At 35.4% G+C, this 15917-nt stretch overlaps 1 protein-coding gene across 5 annotated transcripts in view; it reads left to right on the forward strand.

Annotated features, from left to right (window-relative positions):
- COL19A1 (collagen type XIX alpha 1 chain) overlaps window positions 1-15917 on the forward strand; it is a 357656-nt gene that overhangs the window by 61720 nt on the left and 280019 nt on the right. For all 5 annotated transcript variants that reach the window (XM_084958732.1, XM_003121272.6, XM_084958748.1 and 2 more), the window contains exons 7-10: window positions 543-623; window positions 4364-4489; window positions 5573-5635; window positions 13921-13974. In XM_084958732.1, the coding sequence (XP_084814858.1) occupies window positions 543-623; window positions 4364-4489; window positions 5573-5635; window positions 13921-13974 (324 nt within the window). The remainder of the gene's footprint in view (window positions 1-542; window positions 624-4363; window positions 4490-5572; window positions 5636-13920; window positions 13975-15917) is intronic.

A 15917-nucleotide genomic window follows, 5' to 3' on the forward strand; every position in this document is an offset into this window, starting at 1 on the left:
GTTAGGCAAATCCATGAAAAATAGATAAAAACTAAATACCATTTTTTTTTTCTTACTGAGAAGTGAGCATCTATTTCAGTGCCTCAAGTGGGGGCTCTGGAATTTCAGATAAGGCCTTTTCCATCATGTGCCCCTAGCTTTGACTTGACTTTTTCTCCAGAATCTTTGACTTTGAAATATTCTTCATTTTGTGGCCAAACTTTATGGTAGTGCATTACCCTTCTTGAATTAAATACTTCTTTTTTTATTGTTTGAAACAAGGAGCAAAGATTTGCAATTGCTCTTATTACCTGATTTACTTTATATATATATAGTTATATAGTTATGTATATATAGTTATATATATGTTTATATATATAACTCAAATTTCTCAAATGATACATAAAACCATGAATCCTAAATTAAATACAAAAAAAAAATCTGCCAGCAATTTATTTGTATTAGTTTCTTTTCTTTTTCCAGATACATTACCATTGTTCCCAAATGACTATGTGATCTTCAAAAAAAGCTAATGATATGTCTTATTACTAATTTTTTAATAGGTTGAACTTCACCAACTTAAAATCTACTGTGACTTGAACTTCATAGCTCAAGAAACTTGTTGTGAGATGTCAGACACTAAGGTAAGTTCATTATTTTGGTGTGTGAAGATGGTAGAAGGCCAGCTGCCTGGTCTGTAGAGTCCACCTGTAGGGCAGCGCTGAATATCTGCTGAAGCCAGATGAGCAAATAGTTACAAGTGAGAGACCCCTCTTATGGCTCTCTCATTGTTTCTTGTCACGGCTTTAATCCCAGTGTTTCATCCTGAACTTCAAGAATGATATGGCCTCACTTTGGACTCAACATGAATAAAGGAAAATTCATGCTTTTCTCCTTAAACCATGTTCTGATGGTAGCATCATTATTTTCCAGTTACAGGAGTTTTATGCCTGTGATCCTATGTTATTCTCACTCACTGCCCTCTTCTAGCCTGTCACCCATCCTGGGAGTTTTCCCCTGTGAGAGATTTTTCATCTGCATCTTCCCCTTTCCCGGCCATGCTCCACCTTTACCTCTTATGCCTGGATTGTTGCATTATCCTGTTGTCTACCTTCTCCTTTCCCAGATAGCCAGAATAAGCCCTGAATCACTGCTTCACAGATTCATTTATTTTCTTCCACTAAATATTTATTATTCAAAAATGTTGATCTTAGAGACACTGTGCTAAGCTGCACATCTAGCAGGTGTGAATAAAACACATTCCTTGCCCTCTATTCACTTCTCTCTTAAAGCCTGTAGTTACTCCCAGTTGGCAGGAAAATATAAATTCAGTTTCTCAGCCTCTCATTCTTAATATTCTCAACCCAACCTTCTTGTACCAATCTTCCATTCCAAAAATTTACTAAATTTAGTACTATCTATATCTCCAATTGCAGTGACTACATGTGCATCTTATATTATTAGGTATAACTGTATTCGTTTTTAACTTTTTCTGCAACCTTTAAACTCAATGAGAGGAGTTATACTTTTGTACCCCTCTTTTTTATTCTCAGTGCTTTGTAGAAAATAGTCAAAACACTGTATCTTGACTTGTTGAATGGTGTTCGAAAGGCACTAATTCTGAAAAGGATCACAGAAAGAACATGAAAAGTTATTCTGTGTATCTTAAATTTCCCATAAGTTCTATTCTTATCATTGAAAGTTATAGAAAAATTGTATTGTTAGTTCAGTAATTCAAAAATATTTTTAACTTCTATCACTTATTTGGGTAGTAGAGTAATATGATTAACTGACTCAAAACATAGCTAAGTCTCTCGAAATTATATGTTTTGCTTATGTAACTTGGTAACTTGGTTACATGTAACTTATGTAACTTGAAAAACCTAGACTTCCTGGAGCCACGCATTCAAATCTTGAAGATGTGAATACCTCCAGAAATTTTTCTTTAGTTAATTATGCTTCTTTTACTTAGGAACTCTTAAAATAATAATTTTCCCTGATTGAAAAGTAACATAATGATGTTTTGATATACCTGAATATTATATTCTTGACCAATAATCACTGTTCTGTGTCATCACATAATAGATATTTCCAACTTGAATTGTGAGAAAACTATTTAAAGAATTATAGGTGATGGATTGGATGGAATGATTTGATAATTAAAAGCAGTCACGTGACCTCACACATTATGCAAAAAAAATTTTAATCATGTTTTTAAAAGATTTAAAGAGTAGAAAATAAGGTAGGAATTCATCTCCAACTTGGGAAAAAAAGAACAAAAGACTGCTTCTTTTTCCGCTGATAATTATTTAGGCAGGGAAACAGCACCATTCTGTTAATGGTTAATAAGAAATAGAAACATATTTCATTTACATTTAATGGGAATGTATATTTTGGAAGGTAACATTGTATAAAAATTACTTAAGTGCTTCTGCTATAATTCTAACATCAACTGTATATTTTTTTGAAAAATATTTGAACTCAGACAATTTAAATGTACTTGCTTAAAAATCTATTTTTGTTGCATAATTTCAAATCAGACAAGCTTTCTGTTATTAATATCTTATAGCATATTTGAAAGGTGAAATTTATTCAGGATAATCTATAAATATACTTCTTTGTTACCATTAATTGGATTTTCTCTTTCTGAAACAGTCAGTTTTCATAAGTACAGACAAAGAGAAAAAAGAATAAATATAAAGAGGAGAAAATCAGCAACATTTGTTGAAAGTAAATGAGAAATATGGTTAAAATTTTGAGGGCTAATTAACTGAATATGTGTCAAATCAAAACCAGTGGTTTTATGAGGGGAGGGGTCCTTACTTGTACATCTTATATCCCTTTGGACACTTTTTGGAAAGCATGGGCAGTTTTATATTAAAGCCTGAAACAGGCTTTTAAAGTTATTTAAGGGAATTCCCATGGTGACTCAGTGATCACAAACCCAACTAGTATCCATGAGGATGTGGGTTCGATCCCTGGCCTTGCTCAGTGGGTTAAGGATCTGGCATTGACATGAGCAGTGGTATAGGTCACAGATGCAGCTGGGATCCTGCATTGCTGTGGCTGTGGTGTAGGCTGGTAGCGGTAGCTCCAATGTGACCCCTCCATAGGAACTTTTATGCGCCGCAGGTGCGGCCTTAAAAAGACAAAAGAAAAAAAAATCACATGAGATAAATGGCCTTTTTGAGTGATAATCTTGTGTATTTCATTCTAATGTAATTTGGACTTGAGAACTTACAAACTTATTAAGGTAACTCAGTAGCTAATCATTAAATCCGCAGAGAATGAATGTGAGAGGACTAGTGGTAAAGACAGGGGACCAGTTCCAGTTTTTCTGGGAAGCTATTTTTCTTAGTTTTTACTGGGCTCTCAAACACTGGAGTGCCACCTGTTTTTCAAAATATTTTTTTCTGTTTGGAAAGCTATGTATGTTTACTACATAAAATTTGGAAAATACATCCAACTCCAAAGAAGAAAATAAATATCAACCATGACCTCACCACAATAAGTAACCACAGACAATATTTTAATTTTGTATCCTGACAGTATTTTTCTGGGCATATATAATTGATAGTCTACAGAGTAATGTCTGAACCCTTCCCCTTAAACTGCAAATTCAGAGCTATGAAATTGCAAATTCAGAGTTACAAATCATGGTAAGAACTGGGGTAAAGTATGTGGGGAGGAAAGGATGAATTTATCCTCCTCAGATTCTCCATCTGGATTCATTTTTTGAGGGAAAAAATGTTCATTGCTTTGGAACCAGATTTTACTTCCTGTGGCCCCACATGTTCTGAATCCACTGGATAAGTATAAAAGTCATCACTTGTCTCTTACAGTGGAGAATTTTGAATAACTTTAAAGGACAGTGGACTAGAATAAGATATACATTCTTTGATTAACTAGAGTGTGAAGCATAAAACAAATTTATTTTCTACTTTTACATACCTTTACAAGCATCTTGTGAAAGTAAATGATGTTTTAAAAGTTCAAATTACACTCTTTTACTTTTAAATTTGTTTCCCAAATAGATATATTGATTTTATTTACAAAAATTATTTTATCATAACAATGCAGTTCTTGTAAATGTTTGATATCACTATGCTTGTCATAAAGTTACCTACAATAGCTTTAGAATTTGTCACCAAAACCCATATTTTATGCATTTGTAGCATGTTGTCAGTGTAATAAAAATTTAAGGAGATGGTGAAAAAGCAGTCACTGTGAACTTTCACATGCTGGTGTCAACCTTTGGTTTTTAGAAGGAAGTTCTTTCAGGTGACCCCAGTAATAACTAGGTTGGTGGGAGTCATAACTAGTTTGGGAATGTCAGAATATTTGGTATTGACCCTATTCCTAAAACCCCTTTCTGGATTTTTAGTGCCCAGAGCAGGTTGGCTTTGGAAGTACTGCATCTTTATCAGTACCTGCGTATGCCAGTCGAATGTCTGCATTTCTGCCAGCAAAGCAGGAACTAACAGACCAGTGCCAGTGTATTCCAGAGAAGGTAAGCTAGCCTAAACCTGTGCCCACAGAGAAACCACTCCAGACAGTGAACCAGGCCCAGTGGGTATGGCCCTGGTGCACAGAACGTGGCTGAGCCTTCAGTGCTAGATAAGTCAGGTGCCAGAGCCATTCATTCTCTGGGTAAGTTAGAAGTGCATTGGATGGGATTTCCTGGATTTCAGTCTCGTTAGTTCTGAGCCCATCTGACCTTCTTTCCTGGGTGGGTAATACAATGAGGAAAAGAAAGAGAGGAACCATCTGTATAATAGGTAAATATGAGTACATAATATGTGCCAGCAATAGGCTTCAATTCTGGAAATTCACAGTTGGAGGAAACTCAGTTCCTTCCCTTCAATGCATATCCAAAGATACTCCATGTATTGTGTGTCTCTGTTATGTGGAGACTGTATCTGTCCAGTATCCCCAATATCCACCAGCTCTGCCCTTTGCTGTGAGTTGTACAGGGAGTACAGAGGGCCCCTGGTTTTGCTCAAAGGATTTGTTTCACTTGCCCCTCCCTCATTGGGAAGCCTGGGCCTGTGGACCTACATGAACATCTTTTGTGGGTTAAAGGCAACCAGAGACCTGTGCTAAAAGTAGGCTTCCCTCTATGTCTGTACCCTAGGGAAGGAAAATTTTGCCCCAGCTCCTAGAGCAAAAGGTCCCCTGGCACTGCAACTTGATGCAGGCCTTCGGGCTTCAAGCACTCTGATACCATCTCATGTCCAGGCTGGAGCAGTGGGGAAGGGGATGAGGTGGAAATTTAGAGGAACCTGAAGTTTCCTCCAGTGACCAGCATGTAGGGTAAGCTCCATGCAGGAGGCTCACACAAGGTGCAAGGAGTGTAAAAGAGCACATGTTTCAGCCCATGGAAGGTTCGGACAGGAGATGTGGCTGCCTGGTGTTTGAAAGAGGGAGTAGTAAACCTCATGGTGGGGAGAGAAGAGCCTCCCAGCAGAGGGACCAGCATCAGCTCCCAGGAGAGCAAAGCTTTGTCTTACTTTTGTCAGTTTCCTATTTAAAAACTATTTGTCTTTAGTTCATTGTGACAGAATGTTGGATAAAAAAATTCATTTCTGCTCAGGGAGAAGCAGGATTACAGGGAGCTCCAGGCTCACCGGGCCAGAAAGGAGACAAAGGACAGCAGGTAAGACACCATCCAGTGCTGTCAGGATGCAAGAGGATTTGTCCAAAAGTGACTTTAAACTTGTGTCCAGCTCATTTTTCTAGTCCCATATAAATGCACATTTCCATAAAAAAGGCTGTCAAGGGCTGTATTTAAGTGCTGTGCTGACCACTGAAATAAAGAAGACTGATATCAGCATGCAAGTCTGCTTTGGAGAATCCTATTGAAGGCTGGCCTAAAATATGGAAAGATTAGGAAATCTAGATCTTTGTACCTGTTAAACCACAAGCAAAACCGCAAAGCAAGAAAGTTTGTTTTTCAGCGGTGTTGTAGCTTTCTTTAGCATTCTCTTCTCCAAATGCTTGATGAACTTCTGATGCTCTTGTCTGCTGATAGGTCTCCACTGAAGATTTTTCCTTACCCTTTATTCAGGGGTGTAAACATCTTTGTTGAACACTTTCTCTGCGTAAGGCCTAGTGTTGGGTGTTAGAGGGGGTAGACAGAAGGGGATCCATTCCCTTTTCTCCATGATTTTAAATCTGGGAGAAGACAGAAGACCTTATCAGACCGCATGTGTTAGGTGCTGTAGGAGCATTTCAGGGGTCCTCAGGGAACTGTCTGGGGAGACTGGGGAGAGTTTCCTGGAGGAGATGGTAAGTGACAGGACCTGTGAGAATCTGATTCTAGCCAGTATCCACACCTAGAGACTGCCTTTCCCTTCTCCCTATCCCTTTTATAACTGAACTATTCAGTTCCCCACTCTTTTGAGTCATGTCTTTTTTTCAACCAGTTTTTTTTTTTAATTGAAGTACAGTCAGTTTACAGTGTTGTGTTAGCCTCAGGTGCACAGCAAAGTGACTGAATTATACAGGCATATATATTCTTTTTTCAGATTCTTTTTTTTTTAATATCCAGCAGATACTCATTTTTTTATTTTAATGATTTTTATTTTTTTCCATTGTGAGATTCTTTTCCATTATAGTTTATTACAAGACATTGGATGTAGTTCCCTGTGCTATACAGTAGGTCCTTGTTAGTGTTCTATTTTATATATAGTAATATGTATCTGTTAATCCCAAACATGTATCTTCCCACCTCCTCTATCCCCTCTAGTAACCATAAGTTTGTTTTCTATGAGTCATGTCTCTTGTTAGCTCACTAGGTAGATTAATTTCTGCCAAGGTTAGAGTTGGTTATGTTCTTACTATCTTTCCAAGGTAAAATAGTTTAAATTCTTTTCATGCCTTAACTTGGAAATCCAAAGCTTTAAATTGTTTATATAATCTACATGGACTCCTTATTTTAAAAGGCTCATAAGCAGATTAATTTATGCCAAGATTAGGAGTTGATTATATCTTTCCATGGAAGATAGAATAGTAGACTTTCCTTTGGGATCATAGACCAAGAATGGAGAGTTCCCTGGTGGCCTAGTGATTAAGGATTCAGCTTTGTCACTGCTAAGTTACCTGAAGTTCCCATGGAAAATAAAGAACTCATAGAAGACAAACTTATTAAGCACCTCAGTGGCTTCTGCTTGAGAGGAACTGTTTGGGGTAGGATGGGTGTTTATTTTTAAAGGCTGAGAAATGACTGATTTCACCAAGCTGCACAACAAGCTTCAACCAAGCCATTCTTGGTTGGGTTCTTTTTTGGCCAAACCCACAACATACAGAAGTTCCCAGGCCAGGGCTCAAACATCATCCACCTTATAAACAATAATATTCAGTATTATTTATGTGTGGTCTTTGGTCAGGTTACTTCCACTTGTAATATCTTATTTTGTCCTTATCACCTAAGAATGTAAATCTAATATTTGTATCCTCATTTTGCAACTGAGAGAACCGTGCTTTCAAAATCATTATAATACTGAAGTGCACTTTTTATTATGTGAAAGCTTAAAATAATTGAGCAATATCTAGTTCTAAAGACTATTTTTATTAATTAATTAATTAATTTATTTATTTATTGGCCCTGCACTCAGCATGCAGAAGTTCTGAGGCCAGGGTTCTAAAGGCTATTTAAATCAAACTAAACATTAAAAATTACAGCAATCTGGAGTTCCCATCATGGCGCAGTGGTTAATGAATCTGACTAGCATCCACAAGGACGCAGGTTTAATCCCTGGCCTTACTCAGTGGGTTAAGGATCTGGCATTTCCGTGTGCTGTGGTATAGGTTGCAGACTCATCTTGGATCCTGTGTTGCTGTGGCTGTGGCATAGGCCGGCAGCTATAGCTCCAGTCTGACCCGTAGCCTGGGAAACTCTATATGCCATGGTTGCGGCCCTAAAAAGAAAAAAAAAAAATATGGCAATACTAGTGTTTATCAAGTGCTTTTCATGTGCCAGCCACTAGAAAGAGTGCTTTAGATATGTTAGCACTTTGATCCTCCCAACAACTGTTCATGTTAGGTATTAGTTTTATAGATGGAAAAACTTAGTTTAGGGAAGTTAAATTATTGCCCAAGGCCACACAGTATATAGTTGAACTGAGATTTGACTTTGTAAGTCAACTCTACTCTAAATAAAATTTATTTTAAAAAATTATCACCAAAATCTATGTTGAGGGGTTTATTGCCTATGTTTTCTTTCAGGAGTTTTATGTTTCCTGGTCTTTAGTTCAAGTCTTTAATACATTTTGAATTAACTTTTGTGTATGGTATAAGAAAGTGGTCAAGTTTCATTTTTTTTTGCATGTGGCTGTGCATTTTTCCAACACTATTTATTGAAAAGACTACCATTTTCCCACTGTATAGTCTTGACTCCTTTGTCATAAATTAACTGATTATATATATATATGGGTTTATTTGGGGGCTATTTATTCTATTCCATTGACCTATATGTCTGTTTTTATGCTAATAGCATGCTGTTTTAATTACTTTAGCTTTGTATATAGTTTGAAAATAAAATCCATCTGTATGCTGCCTTTAAAGACACTTTATATGTAAAGGCACACACAAACTGAAAGTGAAGGGATGGAAAAAGATATTTCATGCAAATGGAAATCAAAAGAAAGCTGGAGTAGTCATACTTATATCAGACAAAATAGACTTTAAAACAAAGAGTGTGGTAAGAGACAAAGATGTGTTTTACATAATGACAAAGGGATCAATCCAACAAGACAGTATACTTGTGCACCTAACACAAGAGTAACTAAAAATACAAAGCAAATATTTAGACACCTAAAGGGAGAAGTAGTCAATAATACAACAATAATGGGAAACTTTAGAACCCCACTACATCAATGGATAGAAAATCATCAAGAAGGGAGTTCCTGTCACGGCTCAGTGGTAATGAACCCCACTAGTATCCATGAGGATGTGGATTCCATCCCTGGCTTCACTCAGTGGGATAAGGATCTGGCATTGCCATGAGCTGTGTTGTAGGTCACAGATGTGGCTCAGATCCTGTGTTGCTGTGGTTGTAGCATAGGCTGGCTGCTACAGCTCCAATTGGACCCCTAGCCCGGGAACTTCTTTATGCCATGGGTGTGGCCCTAAAAAGACAAAAAGGGGGAAAAAAAAGTAAAACCAAAAAGGAAACATTAGCCTTAAACAACATATTGGACCAGATGAACTTAAGTGATATATTAAAAATATTCCCTCCAAAACAATCGAATATATTCTTTTCAGGTGTATATGGAATAATTTCTCTAGATCATGTTTTAGGCAGTGAAATAAGTCTTAATGAATTTAGAAGGAATTAAATCATATCAAGCATATTTTTCTGAACCACAGTGGTGTGAAACTAGAAGTTAATTACATGGTGAAAACTGGAAAATTCGTAAATATGTGGAGATTAAACAACATGCTACTGAGCAACCAGTGGGTCAATGAAACCAAAAGAGAAATTTAAAAATATCTTTGACATAAACTAAAATGGAAATATAACATACCAACATTGATTATGCAGCAAAAGCAGTTCTAAGAGGGAAGTTTATAGTGATAAGTGCCTACTTCAAGAAACAAGAAGAATTTCAAATAAGCAACTTAACTTTATACCTTAACACACTAGAAAAAGAACAAATGAAGTCCAAAGTTAGTATAAAAAAGGAAACAAAAACTAAATCAGAAATAAATGAAATAGACTAAAAATACAGTGAAGATTAATGAAACTAAGAGCTGGTTCTCTGAAGAGATAAACAAACTTGACAAACCTTTGACTACTAGACTCACCAAGAAAAGAAGAGGAGACAAAATGAAAAATGAAAGAGGAACTGTTACAACTGATACAGAAACACAAAAGATCATAATTATCAGCAAGCTTATTTTATGCCAAATCTGTAAAATATACAAAAATGTATCTTAAGAGTTATAATGCAGCACATAATTTCCCATTTATTATACATTTAAAGAATATTAGCTCTTGTTTTAACTTTCAGACTTCACAAAACTCACAATGTCAGGAGATTTTAATGGCAAGACAAAAACATCTGGGATAAAATAAATTGGTAATCTATAAAACAAGGCAAATAATTAATCACTGTACTTCCTTTATTGTTTCAATACATGCACCAGCATTTGATTAAACCAGCATAAGCCTTGCTATGTTAATGTGACTTCAGATGACCATGGCCATGAATGTGATCAGCTTTCTTGGTGCTTGTAATAAATACGGATGTATTGTTTCATTTTGAGAAGCTGAGGATGAGTACATTTCTCTTATTGTACTATGTGATCCTGCAACTTTAATGTGCAGTAAATTAAAATGGCTTTCCATTTGTGTTTGAGTCTGGAGCACAAAATAGTACCTGCAAAGTTTGAAGATCAAAAGTCAGTTTGCTCTAAGGCATATTGAATAGTTGATTTTGTGAGAAGATCAGAAATGCAGTGTTACTAAGGGAACCAGATATTGTTCTCAAGGTTTTCCTTTTGGTCTAGAAGGCCAAGGAAGGCTGTTTAGGGGAGATAGGTCAGCATATTAGAAGGAGTACCACTTTGGAGGCTGAATCAGTTGGGATTGAGTCCTGTCTACCTCTTACTTGCTTTGAAAATGATGCCTAATAACACTAAGTCAACAGTTTATTGTGAAGAAGGAATACTTAGTATCAGGAACTGGTGCATCATATATACTCAACAAATGTTGTGTTTCCTCTGTTTTCCTAATCACAGTGATATTGTTTATGTGTTGAAGGAGAGGTGGAGATAATCCTTTGAGTTTAGTTTCATACATGGCTTGACCAAAAACAAATAAATATTAATTTTGTTAGATAATCCCTTAGAATTTTCAAGTGATTAAATATTTTAGTATATAAAAATCTTGAATTGTTATTATGTGCTGTGTATCATAAATATTCATAATTTAATGTTTTTTTCAAAAGATCACTCAGTGATTTAAATATTTAACTCTAACCTGTGTCTTTTATTCCCAGTATTATTTGAAATGACTTTCCTTAGATATAATGTTCTAGTTTTTGGAGAAGTTCCTTACATTGCTATGCTTAGTATGATGCTGATTACAAACCATACAGAGACAATGATAATTTACTTTTTCTCATTAACTATAAGATATATATTACTAATCTTTTGTAGCATTTTACTTTTGGCCCAATGAGATAAAATGAGAAAAGTTTTGAGAATACAATTTCAAGATCTCTTTCCAAGCTATGGATGTATTACACATTATGATATTTCCAAAGGTGTTAAATTCTGAGAATCCTTATTGCAATCTGTGGCAGCTATATAAAGAGCAAATTTTGCTTTTATTTATGCCCATGCACTATGAGTTAGACAACTGTTCTGACTAATCATGTAAGATGGTCAAAACCCAGAAATGCTTCTTATTTCCCTTAAGATAACACTAAAGCTCTCTCCATGGGCCATAAGTTTCCCATAATGTATAGAGCTCTTCCTTATACACCCCTCCCTGTATCATCTCCTGCACATTCCCCTGGTATGTCTGTTCCAAGTACTTTGCATCAGGTTACCCTTCCCTGAATATTCTTCTAGACATTCACTTGACTCTTTCCTTCACATCATTTAGGCTCTTTCTCAGAAATCGCTTTAAATAGAAGGGCCTATTCTGACATCTCTATAGAAAAAGCTTCCCTCATTCTACCTTTATCTTTTTTCTTTTCTTAACACTTTTACTGTCACTCAGCATGTTATCATTATGCCTCTATTTATCCCCCCCCCCCGAATATGAGTTCTCTGAGCACCATCCATAGAATAGCATAGAATATGAGCTAAAAATACGTTGAATGAATGAGTGAACATTATACCACAAAGAAAGCCTAAGTCATGAACTTGGTTGTTTCTAGAACCTATAAATTCTATGCCCCAATTGCCTAGGAGACCTTGCCAAGCAGGCAAAAGTCAGTTTGCAGAGAAAGGACTAGATAAGCTAAAACATGAAGGATTGTTATATTATGTACCAGTGTTATGCTATACTTTTTCCTTTAAAAAACAAAAGCTTTTTTTTTTAAGTTTTCACATAGTGATCTGATTAGTTTTAGCTTGTACTGCTTATTAATTAATGAAGAATCAGAAATATTTGGGAAAAAAGCCGTAGTTTTGGCATGATTTAATGTTTATCTTTATTTTCTCATTTTCTCATACACACTGCGATGCTTCATTAATCTGATGTAATTCCTTTTTCTTCATAAAAATGATGTCCCCCGCTAATGGAGAAGGATGGTTCGAAATTCATCCACTCTTATAAACACATAGCTTTAATGAGTATTTTGTATTAGGCCACCTAATCAAACCATTCTAACCATGCCCTCTGCCCAAGACTTATTCTGGTTAACATTATTTGAAATAATAATTAATACTTTTCTTTCATTTAGACTCAATTGTAATTTTTTGAATCTTTTAATTCCATTTTCTTAGCAAGCATAGTTAGCAACTTAATTACTTAGCAACCACATTATTTTCTCAGTTTTTTAAGACCCTTGCTAATACCTTCACCCACTTTAGAGTTGAAATTCCCTCAGAGTTTTATAAAACAGCAGCTCGATTTCGGTGTTCCTGAACTTAAGGGGGAGTGTGATCTGAGGTCTACTTGGGGAATAATTTTCCAGTTTATTTCTGTATTATTATCTTCCATATCAAGTTAATTTCCCCCAAAGTGTAGGCTTTATGAAATAATTGCTTTGCTGATACATTTTAGAGAAAATCAAAATAACTTAAGATGAAATAAGTTAACTTACTTGACTCTATAGTCAAAAGCTTTAGTTGATTTATGTTTTTTCTGCTCCCCTTCCTTCAAATCTCACTATATGGAATTTTCTATTTTGAGTGGTCTAGCGTGTTCACCCAGAGATCACTATTGAATTTCCCTTTATTTCCTTTCCAATCTGACATTATTAATATGACCCATTCTGTAAACACACCCCACCAATACAAATAATTGAATCAAAATATACTCATCTTTTTTAAAAGAAGGAATATTTTCACTTAGTAGTAACCTCGAGGATGTGGAATTTAATATTATACTTTTGACTTTTTGTCTATGTCAGTATGAGAAATAAAGAATATCTCTTCATCCTTTCTAATCCAGTATTAAATATACTAGATTAATTCACAGATTCTTCCTTTTTTTTATGTTTTACTCTATCCGATATAAACTTATGTAATCTGTAGGAACTTGAAGTTGATATTTACTTGCATGCCTTAAATCAGAAATCAACATATAGTATCAGTGCAATAAGGGTATTAGATACTCATAAAATTCTAATATATTTCTTAATCTCTACTAAGCATTAGTGAGGTAGAGAAATTCATTCAAAAAGTTTATGTTATTTTCCACTGACTCAAGAATAAATTTATTAGACTGAATTTGTGAAAGAGCCATCAAGGCAGTTATAGGTAGTCTAGCATCCTTACTCAGCAAATGCTTCCAGTTGGATGGAAGGGCAGGGAAACTGACAAATGGATTGACCCAGCTCTGGGGTTTTTCCTGGAGGATGTAATAGAAGGCCAGGGTCACTAAATATAAAAATATAGGTACCTTGGAATCTGAAAGTTCGTGATTTATTTGAATCGAAAACATCAGGTATTAGTTGAAGTTATAGGAATAAAATCATTCCTTACCTTCAATAAATAGAAGTGACAAATCTGAATTCCATATGTCTACATGGAGAATGTCTAGTTTGAGTTTTGATTAGCACTTTGAGAGTTATTATTAACTTTTTGATAATTTTCAAAAGTATAGTTTAATGACTTGTGAGTAACATGAAGAACTTGAGGCACATGATTTGGTACAAGCAAAAGCAACTCAACTATGAAATGATAGATCTTCTTTGACAACATTAGTTATTAATACAGCGTTGAAAAAAAAAAAGACCAATGAGCATTTCTATATTTCAGGGTGAAGTTGGTCTTAAAGGTGAATCAGGCGCTCCTGGAATTCCTGGTGAAAAGGTATGCTGATTTGCTACTTTATTAAACTTTGTGACTGTTTTATCAGATTGTATCAGACAGGAAGGGAAAGTATGCAGAATAAGTCTGGTATTCCAGGGATCAGCAAACTGTGGCCCTATAGGAGGGCTGCCCCAAACTCCCCTCTGTATGATTTCGTAAATCAGGTTTTGCTGGAACTCAGCCATGCTTGCGTGTCTTCATATGAGCTAAGGCTTCTTTTGTGCTATACAACTGTGTTCCATAATAGTGGCAAAGATTCCGAAATGCTTACTGTCTGGCCCTTTGCAGGAAACACTTGCTCCAGAACATTAGCCCTTATTCTAAGAGACTAAAAGCTTCTTCATTTCTCTATTTTATATTTGGTATAATACCTTTTAATATGTATTTCACTATGGACATAAGTTGAATGAACATTTAAAAATACACTACCACATGAGATATGATAAGATACAAGTATATTTCAATCCATCAGTAAAAGTCTGTAAGTATATATTAATCTCATAGAATGGTTGTCTTCTCTAATATTATAAAGATGACTCTAACAAATTCACTCGCAAGAGGTTTGTGTTGCAATTTAGCATACTTATTTAGGAAAATTGAAAAAATCATTAAATTTGTAAATTGAACTGAAATTACCTTGTTTTATTTTTCACTTAAATTGCTGAATTGTTAAAGTTTCACATGTTAATGCCAAGAAGATTCTCTTCTTAACTAAGAGAAGTTTAGCATAAGTTTCTGGAGCTGATGTAGCTGCTCTAATTACCAAGTGAGTCTGTTGTGCCTCATTATCTAGAAGGTCATAAGCCTGTGCTTATTAACCTAACGTTGTCACAAGAGTAATGAAAGCTGAAGTGGTAGGAGGTTCGGAACTTATTTTCTGAGTCCTTTTTAAGTGGGTCTCTGATATCTGACTGCTTCATTGATGCTGCTTTGTTTCTTTTTAGAAATTATTCAGCCCGATATGCAAATTCTTTACTCCTTTAAATGTTAGCCTCAGTAAAACCCAACAAACTGTCAAACAGTGATACCTTGCTACAAGTTAACGTTTATTTGGGCTGCTGTCCTCCTGTTTATTAATCTTGCCGATGACATTAATCGAAGTCTCTTCATCATAAGTGAGATTTGAAGGAGGGGGAGCAGAAAAAAAACAAATCGACTAAAGCTTTTGACTATAGAGTCAAGTAAGTTAACTTATTTCATCTTAAATTATTTTGATTTTCTCTAAAATGTGTCAGCAAAGCAATCATTTCATAAAGCCTACACTTTGGGGGAAATTAACTTGATATGGAAGATAATAATACAGAAATAAACTGGAAAATTATTCCCCAAATAGACCTCAGATAACACTTCAAAATGTCTTTTTCTCCTAGAGAATAGTATTTAATCACCTAACTCCCAAAGATATTGCCCAGTCCAATTTTGCCTTATATACTCATTTCACCAATCTCTTCCTGAAAATTATTGTAACAATCTTATTGTTTAGACGTCAAATCATTGAGATTTTTAAAATTGTTTGAATTTGGGAACTCTTTTAAGCCAAGTACAGTCATTGGGGAGTATTTGGACTATAAAATTGATTATTAGACCTCTTTACTGTGGGCTGTGAAGTAAGATTTATATGGGTTTACACAATGAATGATAGGAAAGCAGGATAAAATTCCCCTGGAGTATTTTTAAACAGCATTTACTAAGATTGGTATAAAATACTATTAATTGAATCCAGTGCACCAAAGTGATATTTCTTGGCTCCAATTTGTGGAAACCAGGTAGAAGGTGGTACTGATGGGCTGTGGAGGAAGCTCTCAACTCCTGAAGAGGTGCTCTGAGCAGAAGGGATTCTGAGTAAGAGCTAGATAAAGTGATCAACAGGTCCAACCCGGTCAGAAGTTGATCAAATCAATCATCATCAAGGGCTGTGGGAATAATAAAGCAGCAGGCTAGGA

Source organism: Sus scrofa, chromosome 1 (assembly GCF_054392235.1).
Source record: "Sus scrofa isolate SSC_HxYL_T2T_F1_AM1 chromosome 1, Sscrofa_HxYL_maternal_Yorkshire_Landrace_v2.0, whole genome shotgun sequence".
Classification (NCBI taxonomy): Eukaryota; Metazoa; Chordata; class Mammalia; order Artiodactyla; family Suidae; genus Sus; species Sus scrofa.